This window comes from Anastrepha ludens, chromosome 6 (genome assembly GCF_028408465.1).
Source record: "Anastrepha ludens isolate Willacy chromosome 6, idAnaLude1.1, whole genome shotgun sequence".
In the NCBI taxonomy this organism is placed as follows: domain Eukaryota; kingdom Metazoa; phylum Arthropoda; class Insecta; order Diptera; family Tephritidae; genus Anastrepha; species Anastrepha ludens.
The window spans coordinates 36,724,446-36,738,173 of NC_071502.1; the positions used below are offsets into that span (position 1 = coordinate 36,724,446).

The following is a 13,728-nucleotide window of genomic DNA, read 5'->3' on the forward strand; positions in this document are numbered from 1 at the left end:
AAGGCGCATCCTTCTATACTCTGTACACCAGCCCCACGGCAGGAATAACTTTTTAAACATTAAATTTTTTTTCCAACTTTCAATTTGTTTTGTAGCCATTCTACCCACACTTTAACTGTAAAAACTTTAACAACACCATGATTTCGTAAGTATGTATCACCAAACCATTGTACAGTTTATCGATTAACGATATATTTTGTTATTATCTATAAAACTTTTTGCTGTCGTGGGTGAAAAATTTGTTTTACGTTTGTATCAGAGTACTAATTTTCATTTTGAATTGTTTAATCAGAAACTAAATTGTTAACGAGTTCATGCAGTATCAAAAAACGTTATAAGCCATGGCTACTAAAATTTTCATACCGCAGTTTCGTCACATGGATATATTTGTGCTGATAACAGTTTTGTTTACGTTGCAATGCCCAGCATATGGATTGGTTTCATACGATTATATAGAGGATAATCATTTAAATGACGAAAGCGCATCAGACCGTACATCCCGTTTTGCATTGCTAATGCCACAAGTCTCTCCAAATATGGTAAATAAAATTTCCAGTATATTTTAGTGACAAATAATGAGTTATTCGAAACTTGATTTTCGAAATAATAAACTTGATAATTCGAAATGTTTCTATAAACTGGTGGGTTCAGTGGGTGTTGCGTTAAATCCTGAATCTTGCCAGTTAAGTTGAAGTGGTGCCTTCTTGCAAGTGGCTGAGCCTCCAGCAATTGCATTCAGGAGTGATTCGTATGGTAGCATCTCAGCAGAAATTGTTTGGTGAGCATTATTTTTTGTTCCTTAACCGAGAGAATAGTAGCCTCTCTATGTAGATGTTGTAAAGTCGACATCAGGAGACAATACGTGGTTGTCTTGGCGGCTGAATTTTGATAGATTTGGAACTTCTACCCCCTGGGAGCAATTCAAACAGGTGTGCAGTACATAATTTAAAACCGGCCGATTAATTGTTTTATATTTCGCCAGCAACATTTCTTTGTCCTTGACTCAAATGCTATCGTCTAGCGATTTGAGGATCTTGTGATTTTAATGGTGGTGGCAATCGCGGCTCAATGCAGCCAAGAAGAAAAGCAAATCATCACTGTGGCCTTCACTTTACCTCCTGCGTTCAGGGTTCGTGTCGTTTTAGTGAGTAAGGTTGAAGATTCCTCACAAGTGCGAACGTTTGGAGAGATAATCATTCACTTTTGAACACAAGCCATCGATGTCATTGCCGTACGCCAATATCGAGGAATTGTCAGCGTATGAGATCAGTGAAACTACCTCTGATGGTTGAGAAAGCTTCCAGATCTACAAGTTAAAAAGGACACCATCCTGCGGCACCATCACAGCGGCTGTATTTTATTCTCCTCCTGGTTGGCGGGTTTCCCAGGTTACACTAGTGGGACCACTATTCCTATTTTGCACTTATCAGATATGGTTGAAGTGACCATGGACAAGTTGAATATCAAAGTGACATCGGACCAATATTTTTCAACACTAGCACGATGACACCTGCATCACTGGCTTTGGAAGGTTTTGCTACCTAATAGGCACTGCTGTTTCGCAGTTTGTGCAACCGTCGGGTAACACGAAGCTCTGTCAAGGATGCAGATCAGTGTGATAATTTTTTTTTACTTTTTGTGATTTTGACGAAAACTTTAATATTAGCTTTGTTGTTGTTGTAGCAGCATAAACATTCCCCATGCATATACGGGAATGCTACTGAAGTAGCAGTCCTTGGCCGGATTTAAATCTGAGTCGTTCCGCTTACCTAAAACCGATTGTCGTGGGAACGATACTGGGAACATAAGGAAATTATTAAGCAAGTTATTTCCAAATACAAAACAAAAACCAAATCAAAAAAATTTTGTCTATCCTATACTTTTCACATAGCTCCTTCAGTGAAACTGTTTCGACCGATTTTTTTTGTTACTATATTCCCAAAGTACTTAAGGGGTTAGGATCTGAAGATTTGAAAGCTTCCGCTCCGCTATCGTTACTTTGTGCTTCGTATCATTAGCGCTTGGTCTTAGTCCAAATCAAGGCTGACTTTAGCTAGCAAAACTGTAAAGAAAACCCGATTTTATTATTAGTATTGCCAGAGTTGCATAATTTAGTGCATACTGCTCAGTAGAAGGTTGATAAGGTTTCATATTAAATTATCTTGGAAAAGCAGTTTTAAAGGAAACGGAGATAAACCTTTTATTCTTTAAGATACCGCTATGTTGAATATTTCTCGTTTCCATACTTATGCGACCGCCATAGCAGAATGGGTTGGTGCGTGATTACCGTTCGGAATTCACAGAGAGAACGTCGGTTCGAATCTCGGTGAAACACCAAAATTAAGAAAAACATTTTTCTAATAGCGGTCGCCCTCGGCAGGCAACGGCAAACCTCCGAGTGTATTTCTGCCATGACAAAGCTCCTCATAAAAATATCTGCCGTTCGCAGTCAGCTTGAAACTGTAGATTAGCAAACCAAAATAATTTAAAATGAAATAATTTAACTGAAGGTTATACAGCTCACCTCTTCTTATTATAATTAGTTTAACTGCAAATCCCAATTTTACATTATTTGGAGTACTAATTTTTTCGTTTAATTGAATCGTAAACTGAAAAAAAGGTGCAAGTGAAAAAGGTGTGACCCAAATACTTTTCATAGTTTTCACCAAATTACTTGGTATCATTAATCCTGGTTTACCAATTTCATTAAATTAGCTCTTTCAAGCGAGAAAAATTATTTGTAATATGTCATGTTAACTATGTGGTAAACTGAATCACCAATGTTTTGGAACACAGTCTATTAAAAACATACATATATATATATGTTGCTAAAATTGTTTGCTATTTTAAATTAGCCGTATATATTTTATATATTTTCAGCCTGAACTTTATCTTTGCACGCCAGTAAAAGTTGACTATACAACAAGCTATTACATAGGTATGTGCTGAAAATTACATACTTTTGTTGTAATATCTATGATATTTATTACATTAGAACACATACCATAATACCCCCAATTTTGTTTTTCTATCTATTTCTCGATCATTCATTTCATTTCATTTTTCATACCGAAGATAACCGGTCCACATTTAAAAAATTGTTTTCTTTCTATCATTTACCATTTCCCCCTATTGTAACATATCACTGTTTTATGCGAGAGATTTTAAGGTTAATGACTGCGTGAAATGGAGTCGCTAATGGCAATAAAAATCAGCTGAAGCTAAAAAAGTTTATGTTGAAAAAGTTAGTTAATAACTTTTATTATGCAATAGAGAAAATATGTGATGCAAATGGAATGAAGTAGAACTAAATATAAAGAATTATTTCCTATTCTACTGTTTTATTTAATATTACATTTCTTTGATAACTAAGAAACTAAAACTTTTTTTAAATCAAAAAAGGTTCAATTCGGCAGAACTGAAAATATTTGGCTAAGTTTCTGAAAATACATATACAGAAATTTTATTAATGTTATTAAAGTTAAAAATTGCTCGACGTTCTACTTTCAATTTGTATACTATACAAATTAGAAGCAAACTGCCGAAGCACTTCCCTCAGTATTTTCCTAAAACTACAAATCAAATAAAAGTCTAAAGCAGATAAGCTAATAATGTTGAACAACAGTTATAGCGGAGTTCGGAATTTCCACCTAAAATTGCCGAAGTCGGCCGCTCATAAATAAGAAAATCGATACTGAAGGTGCATTCGTTGACAACAGGTGCCCTGTTTCATTTAAAATTGTCTTACCTTTATACACACGACATTTGCTCTGAAAATCTGAATTTATTGCTTGCAGGCTCAGTAAAAATTTAAAATTATTTTTCTCACCTTCCATCTCTCTAACAGTTGACAGTGTTGTGAGTTAAGATTAGTATCCTCTTTGTAATTTAGAAATTTGTTTACATATTGATTTAATAGCGTTTTCTTATCTTACGCAACGAAAATGATGCTTTGCACCCTACCACAACGTTGCATATGGTATTACGTATAAGAAAAGAACAAGAAACCTTCCACAAATTTCATATTGAATATAATAAAATTGAATGATCAGCTGGGCAAAGCTACCCCTCATGTTCTGTATAAGGCAGAAAATTTTAATAAAAAAGAACACGAAAATTTGAGAACGAAAGGTAGAATAAATGCTACAATATTACGAGAAAAGAACATGCTATAATATTTTATTATACAAATACATGCAAGATGAACTAAATAGTTCTGACCATTTTTCGCTAGATGTCTTTGGTGAACTATATCACTAGATGAGCACATTGCATCAAGCCATATCACATGGCGATTTAAAAAAAAGTTCTTCGACATTTTTGTGTTTGGTGAAGCCAGCTGTGTAGGGAAGGGAATCATCATCACTTTGAGCTGCTGCTATCAGACCATACACTAAATTCGGACTTCCAGTGACCGTATTGAAGCAGAAGATCTACCAGATTCGGTCACAATAAATTCACATGCCATTAACTGCATTCGTTTTTGTCGTATAGTCCAGACCTAACACTAAGCGATTGCCAATTTTTCAAGGATTTGCAATATTTTCATGTGGTATAAATCTGGGCTCAAAAGAGGCTGTGAAAATAAACTGCTTTGTTTTTTTTTTTGCTAATACATCGAAAAGGCCGATCCGCATTTCTTAAATATATATTAGTAAAGTCCTAAAATGTCGTGATTTCAATCTTCAACTAAAAATGCGCTTCATAAAATGCTATGTATAGTTAGTTTTGCTATATGGCATGGAAATATGGACCATAAAACTCTCTGACATAAATAGACTGGAAGCATTTGAAATGTGACTTCTCCGGAGATTGTTTAAGATACCATAGACCGGCCACGTTTCTAATGGAGAAGTGCTGCGAAGAGTTTACGGCAACAGACAACTAATCAAGTGCATCAAACAACGAAAAACTTCATATTTGGGGCATATTCTACGAAAACCGAAATATGAACTGTTGCAACTCATATTGCAGCGCAAGATTGAAGGAGGAAGAGGTATCGAACGTAAGCTGTTTTCTTGGTTGTGGAACATAAGGCAGTGGACCGATATAGAATGGAATGCTCCCTCTTGGAAGCAGCTAGAGACCGCGAATCCTTTTGAAATATAGTTCAAAATTTAAATTAAAAAAAAAAAAACAATGTAAAAAAAAATTGTATTATTTTTAAATTGTATAATCGCTTACATTCGATTACGAATAGCAAATAAAGAAGAAGAATAGAGACAAGCATTTATTCCTTCAAACGGCGTATAGTATATTTGATTTAAATAATATAGCCAGAATTGTTAATTTCATCGTCGAAATTAAGCAAGAAAATACCCAGAACTTTTTCATTGACCTAATAATTTCACTTCTCTCTGGAGCTAATTATTGTTTACTTCTACTGAATTTTAATGTAATACTTACAGTTCCTGTTTTAAATATTTTTAGTTGGCTATGAACCAAATGCAACAATGAATACGGCACATCACATGTTAATATATGGCTGTGGAGAGCCTGGGTCTACGAAATCTGTTTGGTGAGTTTTGTATGTTAATATTATTTAATAATTTAAAAATTGTGGTAACAAATTTGAATAAAATTACAATTGCTTAAAGGACGCTATTATATCAATTATGGATTTGATGCCATAAATGCATCAGTGTAGATCTTGTATATTTTCAGAGCAAAAAGCTTGTGTATGTCTGGTTTTTAGTCATCTATAGAATGCAACTTTACGCAATTAAGTTCTACAGAGGCAAATAATTCATTAAATTGATTTTTTTTTCGCAGGAGCAAATATTTCTTTAAATATTCACGTCTTATTTTCACAATGCTATTTCTTCGATGGCAAAATATTACACCAACAAATGACGGTAATAACAATGTTACCCAGGTATTTGGGATGAGGGAATGATGAAGCAATTTTTGATAGTCTTTATGAGAGATACAAGTTTTTTAATTAACAAAAAAAGAACAAAAAAAAAGCAAATAAATAACCGATTTAAGATTTAAAAGATTGGATATTTTTTATTACCCGAATAAATATATATGTAATTATTTTATATATTGAGTATGGGAATAAGTTTCTGTCCTTTCTTAGCCAAAGTTACGAATTATTTCAACAATTAAATAATACATAGTATTATGTGAAGTATGCGCCATTTGAAGCTACAACTTTACCCCATCTTTCAGGCAACATATTCCTCTGACGAAAAATTCGAGTTTTTTTGGCTTGATCCATTCATTGAACCAGTTTGCGATGGTCAATTTCTCTTCAATAAGGGCTGACGGCATTGATCGGAACAGAAGGTATACCGAAGGTGCAATGCCTGGGGAATACGGCGAGTGGGGCAAGATTTCCCAATTCAGTCCCTCTATATATTTCTGAACCGATTTATCAACGTGTGGCCTGACCTTGTCATGCAGCAAAATCAGTTTATCATGTCTACCATCCCATCCGGCCACTTCTCTTTGAGAGCTCGATTCAAACGCATTAACTGCAGTCGGTAACGATCGCCACTGATGGTTTTAGATGGTTTAAGGAGCTAATAATAGATGACACCCTTCTGATCCCACCGGATGCATAACATAACCTTTGAACCATGAATTTTTTTTTTTGCTGTCGATGGAACTGATTCACCTGGCAGGCTCCAACATTTTCGACGCTTACGGTTATCATAATAGATAAATTTTTCATCGCCAGTGACGATTCGATGCAAAACACCTTTTCTTTTCTGCGGTTCAAGAAGCATCTCAATCGTCACCAGACGTCTCTCGATATCCCTCCCCTTCAATTGATATGGCACCCAGTTACCTCCTTTCTAGACCATCCCCATCGGGTACAAACGTTTACCGACGGTTGATCTGTCAACATCCATCTCTTCAGACATATCATCAAGGGTTCGACATGCGTCTTCATCCAATAATTGTTGTAGTTGAGTATCTTCGAATTTTTTCGGTGCCCCTTCGCGATCTTTATCACTCACGTCGAAATTGTCGCTTTGGAAGCGTCGATACCACTCTTTACAAGTTGTATTTGATGGAGCGTGATTACCGTTACACGTTTCAGCTGCACTTTTCTTTAAAAGGTAATAATAAAGCATGTCTTCCCGCAAATGCTGTTTTTTCGGGACGAACGTAGACATTTTTGACCTCAGATAAAAAAAAGATCCTTACGCTTCAAACGAATGTCAGCTACTACGATAGAGACCTCACATATACGCCTTCAAATCACCAGTATATTACTAGAGCGAACACAAAAATAGTATCAGCAGCGACATCTATTTTACGAGGGCTGAAACTTATACCCATACCCAATATTTGCGAAGTTTTTGATAAATGCCTTATATCTTTTCAAAATATAATACATTCGATTTTATAAATAAATACGAGAATTTTTTATTTTTTTCTACATATGTTAATTTCTCGAAAATGTTTAGTTATAATGAAAAATGAAGCATGCACGAAATATGAATTATATATGTATTGTAGATTGATAATTGAATTTCCTTAATTTTATACATCACTTGTTTTGTTCGGTTAATTGATTCCACATACATTGGAGTTTTATGATCTACCGTCTTTCTTTAATCTGAAACCGATATTTAGCGATCTCTCGAAAAATACATTACAGCGACAGGTCCAGGTACATACGTATGTGTACGTTTTTAGAGCCGCTGTTATTCCTATCGTTGTAATTTCTTTTTCACATTTCAATCAAAAAAGAAAAGGGGGAAAGAATTTATATTTGTTTCGTTATGAAAACCGTCAAAATAAACTATGTAAGATTCACATATATGTGTGTTTACAGAGACAAATTGAACTTTTTTGTTTTTAGATTTTCCGCTGTTGCGCTGCACTCAAACAATCCCTGGGCTGATGAACAGCTGAACTATTCTTATTCTCCTTGATTCAACTCGTAACACTTCAAGTCTTTCTTCCCACCTTAATTCTGGGCTATACATAATTTTAGAATAATACAATAAGCGTCTTCGTTAGTCTAATTTAAACTTAACTGACTTATTCCTATAGATCTTGAAGTACGATAGCTTAATTTGAATACCTTTAAATGATTCTCTTAGTTATGTTGCAGGCAGTGCATTCATATTTTTGCTTAGTAAATGAAAAGCTAAAGTATTTATTTTTACTTGAACAATCTCTATGGTTTTTTTAGATATCCGGATTGATCTTAAGATCTCAATCCTTACTGCAACACCGAAAATTGAATGATTTAATGAAATCTTTACGTCAGATATTATTATTATTTATAGGGAATATATATACAATATAATCCTCACTTAATTAGCACACTGGCTACTAGGGCCTTAGTGCTTCATATGATATACCTATTTCCTTTGGAGTATTACAAAAGTAATTACGCTCAAAATGAACTAAGCAATGAAATGAGCAATTTAAATGAAGTCATTATTAACATATTTCAAATATCAATTTTATTTTCAGGAATTGTGGAGAAATGTCAACGGCGCACTCAACAGATTCGGCCAGCCCATGTGGCCCTAAAGCACATTCGCAGGTAAAAACGTCCGTTAAGCGCATTTCGGAATACTCGTATATATTCTTATAAAAACAAGAAAATTTGGTCTGTAAACTATAACAGTAATTACTATATATATATAATTAGCGCGTACACCCCTTTTGGGTGTTTGGCCGAGCTCCTCCTCTTATTTGTGGTGTGCGTCTTAATGTTGTTCCACAAATGGAGGCACCTACAGTTTCAAGCCGACTTTGAACGGCAGATATTTTTATGAGGAGCTTTTTCATGGCAGAAATACACTCGGAGGTTTGCCATTGCCTGCCGAGGGGCGACCGCTATTAGAAAAATGTTTTTCTTAATTTTGGTGTTTCATCGAGATTCGAACCTACGTTCTCTCTGTGAATTCCGAATGGTAGTCACGCACTAACCCATTCGGCTACGGCCGAAAAATGGTACACTTTAAACCACATTGAAACAAACATTTATCATCGGGATCGGGATCACCTAATAAATATGGATGATAGATTTTCGAGGTTTGCTCTTTAACTATGATGAAAAAGAAAATTGCGAAGGGAACTTCGGCTGCCACGTCACTTGCGAGATTTAGCCGAATTCTGCACAATCCTTTCACACATATTCACACACTCGTCCAATCAATCGTTGTTCATACGGCAACGAAGTGTCATTGGTTGATTTTTTTCGTACATCTTTGTGTTGGTCAGTTTTTTTGTAAACACATGCCAAGTGTCTGTGTGGCCTTTGGCAGGCCATGTTCTCCAATTCTGACCACAAACTGTGGTACAATGGATTCAGATCGGGACTTTTTGATGGCGATTTGAATCCAGGAATATTGTTTTTCACCCACTTCTGGGTAGTTTTTGCCTTATGAGCTGAAGCGAAATCTTGCTGGAAGATCTAACGCACTCCATTGAAGAGAGTACTGCTCAACTGCTTTACCACGCCTTCTAAGACATCCTGCTGGTAATTTTTTGCCCCGGCCTCAACCTCTTTTTCGCAAAAACGAAGAGATGTAACGCCTTTACAAGACACTCCCACCAAACTATTACGGAGGCTGGATGGTGGCCACGGTAATCCCTTGGAGCAAAATTTCTCATCTGTGAAAATAATATTTTCATGGGCGACGGAAGGTTTTCTTGTGGAGATCATCTCTAATTAGTCTAGATTTGATTGAGATGGTTTTCTGCCGGAATTCCTGCGAATTTTTTCTCGAACCACGCCAGGACGACCACTTGGGAAAAACGATTGATCTTGCGGTCAATGAACAATCTCGATAAATTAAGTTTCTTCAGTAATTCATAAAAGTCTAATGACGTCAAATCGTAGCTCTGACATAAGATCCAGACAGGACCCGACGGAGAACAGATGGGCTATAAACGACATTCACTGCGAGTTTCTAACCACTTTTCTGAACTCTCGCTCCCCGAATGCCGTTATCGGTGCCCAATCACCGACCAAAAGCAGACAAAGAGCTTTAGCTGCCTCGTAAGATCCGCGATACCCTGGCTTAATTACGTTCTGGATGTCTTAGTAGGTTAAACTCCAACTTATCCAGAATTGACTCAGACATATTCAACATACGTCCGGAAGTCCGCACTGTCCCTTCACGCACCCACTTAAGCTTTAAGAAACTTTTTGTTCATTGCAAAAAACTGTATTCAATGGTGTACAAAGATTTGTACATTCTTCTAGGCTCATTACGAAAGTTATTTAATAAATATATTTTCTAATCTCTATTTAATAATAATAGGTCTTATATGCATGGGCGAGAGATGCACCAAAACTCAATTTGCCGCAAGGGGTTGGATTTAAAGTTGGAAAAAATACTCCTATTAAGTATATCGTTCTGCAAGTGCATTACGCGCACATTGATAAATTCAAAGGTAAGATCTAATTTTTTAACACCATCTTTGTGCAATCTTCAGTAATAATTTAATACCGGGATTTTGAAAATCTTCTAATTTTTCCATGTAATCATTGTAAATGTTGTCGCGTTTGTTTTGACGGAATGAAAGAGCGGACTAAGTAATCTGGAGTTGAAATATTATGTCCAACTTGCCGCGCGATTGCCCAAAAGTCCGGTGTTGATTTACTTTCAAAGTATTGCGCCCACTTCTAATTTAGTTTTTTGATCCATTTCTAATCAAGTTTTTGTTGGATTTCAGTAAAAGATATTGTCTCCCTTATGCCAGAAGTATGTAATTACAGCATGGCCCCGTATAATATAGCTACCGGGGTAAAATGCAGTTCTGAGTAGAATAATTAGCAGACTGCTAACCCATTTGTAAATAATTAAAACATTATTTCTACGTGTCCTTTTGCTTATGAGTTCTATGTGGGTTATTTGTAGTTCCACTGAGGTGAAACAATTCCTTAAAAATGATTGACAAACGCCACTCCGTAGTTCGCAATCCACCCGCATAAGTATGCGGTTGTTGTGGGGCCGATATCTTGTTAAGGTATAATTGTCTGCTGAAGCGTGAGTCGGTCGATACACGTAAACAGTACCTAATGCCATTGGACAAGGGCATTGATTCTATAAAATCAATGTTTGTGTGATGGGGGGGCGTATGGGGTATTTTGAACCTTTTGAGTACTGCGCAGTTTTGCCTGCCAACGTAAAATTTTTGGCACTGATGCAATACTTAGCAACTCTACTTAGGTCTCAAAGATACCTTCTATTGATTAATATATGGACGAAGTAACCCTTGGTGCCAACTGTGCTTTGGATAACAAATTTTGTAAATACTGGGAATAAATCTAATCGATTTTTAACATCTGTGGCCACTTTCTTAGGTTCGAGTCTTCGTGTATGAAACACTAAAATGATAGAAAAAGCTTTTTTCTAAAATCGGTCGCCCCTCGACAAAAAAATGCAAATCTCCGAGTGTATTTCTGGCATGAAAATCATGAAAAAATATCTGCCGTTCGGGGTGGTCTTAAAACTGATACGATTGTAGCTCGCAATGATTTGATAGAAGCTTTTCAGTGTCTGAGGTCTTCAGGTCAGCAGATATTTTATAAATGATGTTTTGCAAAAATTGTTACTACACACGAATCTACACACGAGTTCCCTGCTATGCTTCGCAAATCTGTAATCCGTTCTGAATATTTTTGGCTTAGTTTCATGTTTGATGACACAAATTCGAACCTTGAGACCAGTATGTAATATTTTCATTATAGTGTTGACTTTTCGTTAACGCGTTTTTACTAAGAACATATTTTAGAAGAATACTTTCTTAAATACTACACTAATAATTTGGGATTTGAGATTTTAAAATTTTTAACTTTTTATAATTTTCAGATGGCAGCACTGATGACTCTGGAGTCTTTATCAAATACACGCTTAAGCCGTAAGTACATTTCACGAAAAGTATTTTAGGGAAAAGACAATTTAAACAAAGATAACACATTTCGTTGGTCGCTAGATAAACGTAATTATCCGCAAAGTTGGTTGTTAGAAATTCAATTCTTTGCAAGTTAAAAACATTATTATTTTAAAACTCTCGATTTGATAAATTCTCATTTGAAAACAATTCAGTTGAGAACGCCTTACAACGCCTATACACGTATTAGGGTCAATGTAGAACAGTTATATTCGTTCTCAGCTCTCGAACTCGTGATACAATTACATCTGAATTCTATTCATCAAACCAAAAACATTACACGGTGTGATGTGTAAGAAGTGCTAACTCATTCCCGTTGTTTCGTTCGCGATCATTGCAGTGCACATTGAAGACGTAGGCAAAATTGGACTGATGAAGGTTACATTTTGGAATGCGGACAGAACCCGCCTGCTGAATATTTTCTGAGCAGACGTACTATTAAAGGCGCAACTGAAGAAATTGTGAAATATTTTTATTTTTGAAAGTTGCCTCTTAGCCTTATTTTTTCTAGTTAGCGTTGTTATGCCACACTCCCTCTGCCTACGGCTTCTAAACAAATTGCGAAAACTTATTGCTTGCAAATTACATTCATATTTTATTTTTTATATAATATAGTTTTATATAATGTACTAGCTGTACCCGGCGCGCGTTGCTACGCCAACAACTAAAACAAATTTAAGAAAAATAACTTTAAAGAAAAGTCAGTACATAAATATTCAATTCATTCTAAACCTGGTGGCGAGTGGCATCAATGAGCATATTCTACAAACCTTCTCCGTGGAAAAATACATATATATACCAATTTTTATAATAATCGGTCCAGTAGTTTTTGAGTTCATCGATAACATACAGACAAACATTCATTTTTTTTTATATTATATATAAGAAAGATTATATCTATTTTGCGCTGTATATATTTTTATTATCCATTTCTGTATTTCATTTTCGTAGTTTAAATAAGCTTGCTGGCGTTCTGCTTCTGGGGACTGCTGGAATGATCCCACCGAAATCAGTGGAGCATATGGAATCTGCTTGCGAAATAAGTGAGAATAAGACAATATATCCAATTGCGTATCGCACTCACACACACAGCCTTGGAAAAGTAGTGTCGGGATACAGAGTACGAGCTGATGAGCATGGCGTTCATCAGTGGACCCTTTTAGGCAAAAGGGACCCGATGACACCTCAAATGTTTTATCCAATTGAAAATAGTGATCCTATTGTCGCCGGCGATTATCTAGCTGCTAGATGTACCATGGTTAGTTTTCGGAACAGAGTGACAAAAATTGGGTAATTAGTAAAATATTTATTCAAACATAATCGCTTTTATAATCGTTTTCATTTATAGAGCCACGAACGAAGATGAAATGTGCAATTTTTATTTGATGTACTATGTTGAAAATGACGAACCTCTTAACATGAAATATTGCTTTAGTCAAGGACCACCAAATTACTATTGGAGCAATCCCGATGTAGGGCTTCATAACATTCCAAATATAGAAGCTAGCACATTGTGAATCTACCCCAAAATGAAAACTTAATTTTACTTTATAAAATGTAAATATCTAATAATTGTTGAACGTCATTGTAAATAATTTAATAAAGTCTATGAATGTATGTATGTATTCGTGTAAAGTTTGAGAAAAGGTTCTACCAGGTGTTGGCAAAACTACATTTTTTGTTCCAGATGATTAAACCGTTCGAGATATCTGAAAATTTAGGGTATTTTCAGGTATTATTTACATATACAATAAAAAATTAAAAGCGATATTTAAATTTTTTAGGGTTTTTATTTAACTTCTTTTACATACAAATATTAAATTTTTTTTATTTAAAAAACGGTGCTAA

The 13,728-nt window shown here is 35.5% G+C and overlaps 1 protein-coding gene across 1 annotated transcript; it reads left to right on the forward strand.

Moving 5' to 3' along the window:
- Positions 1–227: 227 nt before the first annotated feature.
- On the forward strand, positions 228–13,501 carry LOC128868590 (peptidylglycine alpha-hydroxylating monooxygenase). The gene is made up of 8 exons (XM_054110859.1): positions 228–539; positions 2,881–2,938; positions 5,431–5,518; positions 8,443–8,515; positions 10,245–10,377; positions 11,799–11,847; positions 12,832–13,170; positions 13,229–13,501. Exons 1-8 carry the CDS (start codon positions 342–344, stop codon positions 13,395–13,397), a joined length of 1,107 nt encoding a protein of 368 aa, XP_053966834.1. The 5' UTR covers positions 228–341; the 3' UTR covers positions 13,398–13,501.
- Positions 13,502–13,728: the final 227 nt, after the last annotated feature.

What these genes read in the sequence shown, in the direction of transcription:
- LOC128868590 (XM_054110859.1), top strand. Translation starts at nt 342, where the DNA reads ATGGCTACTAAAATTTTCATACCGCAGTTTCGTCACATGGATATATTT. An exon ending in TACAACAAGCTATTACATAG is followed by an intron (nt 2,939 to 5,430) that starts GTATGTGCTGAA and finishes AAATATTTTTAG; the next exon opens with TTGGCTATGAACCAAATGCA. An exon ending in GGGTCTACGAAATCTGTTTG is followed by an intron (nt 5,519 to 8,442) that starts GTGAGTTTTGTA and finishes TTTTATTTTCAG; the next exon opens with GAATTGTGGAGAAATGTCAA.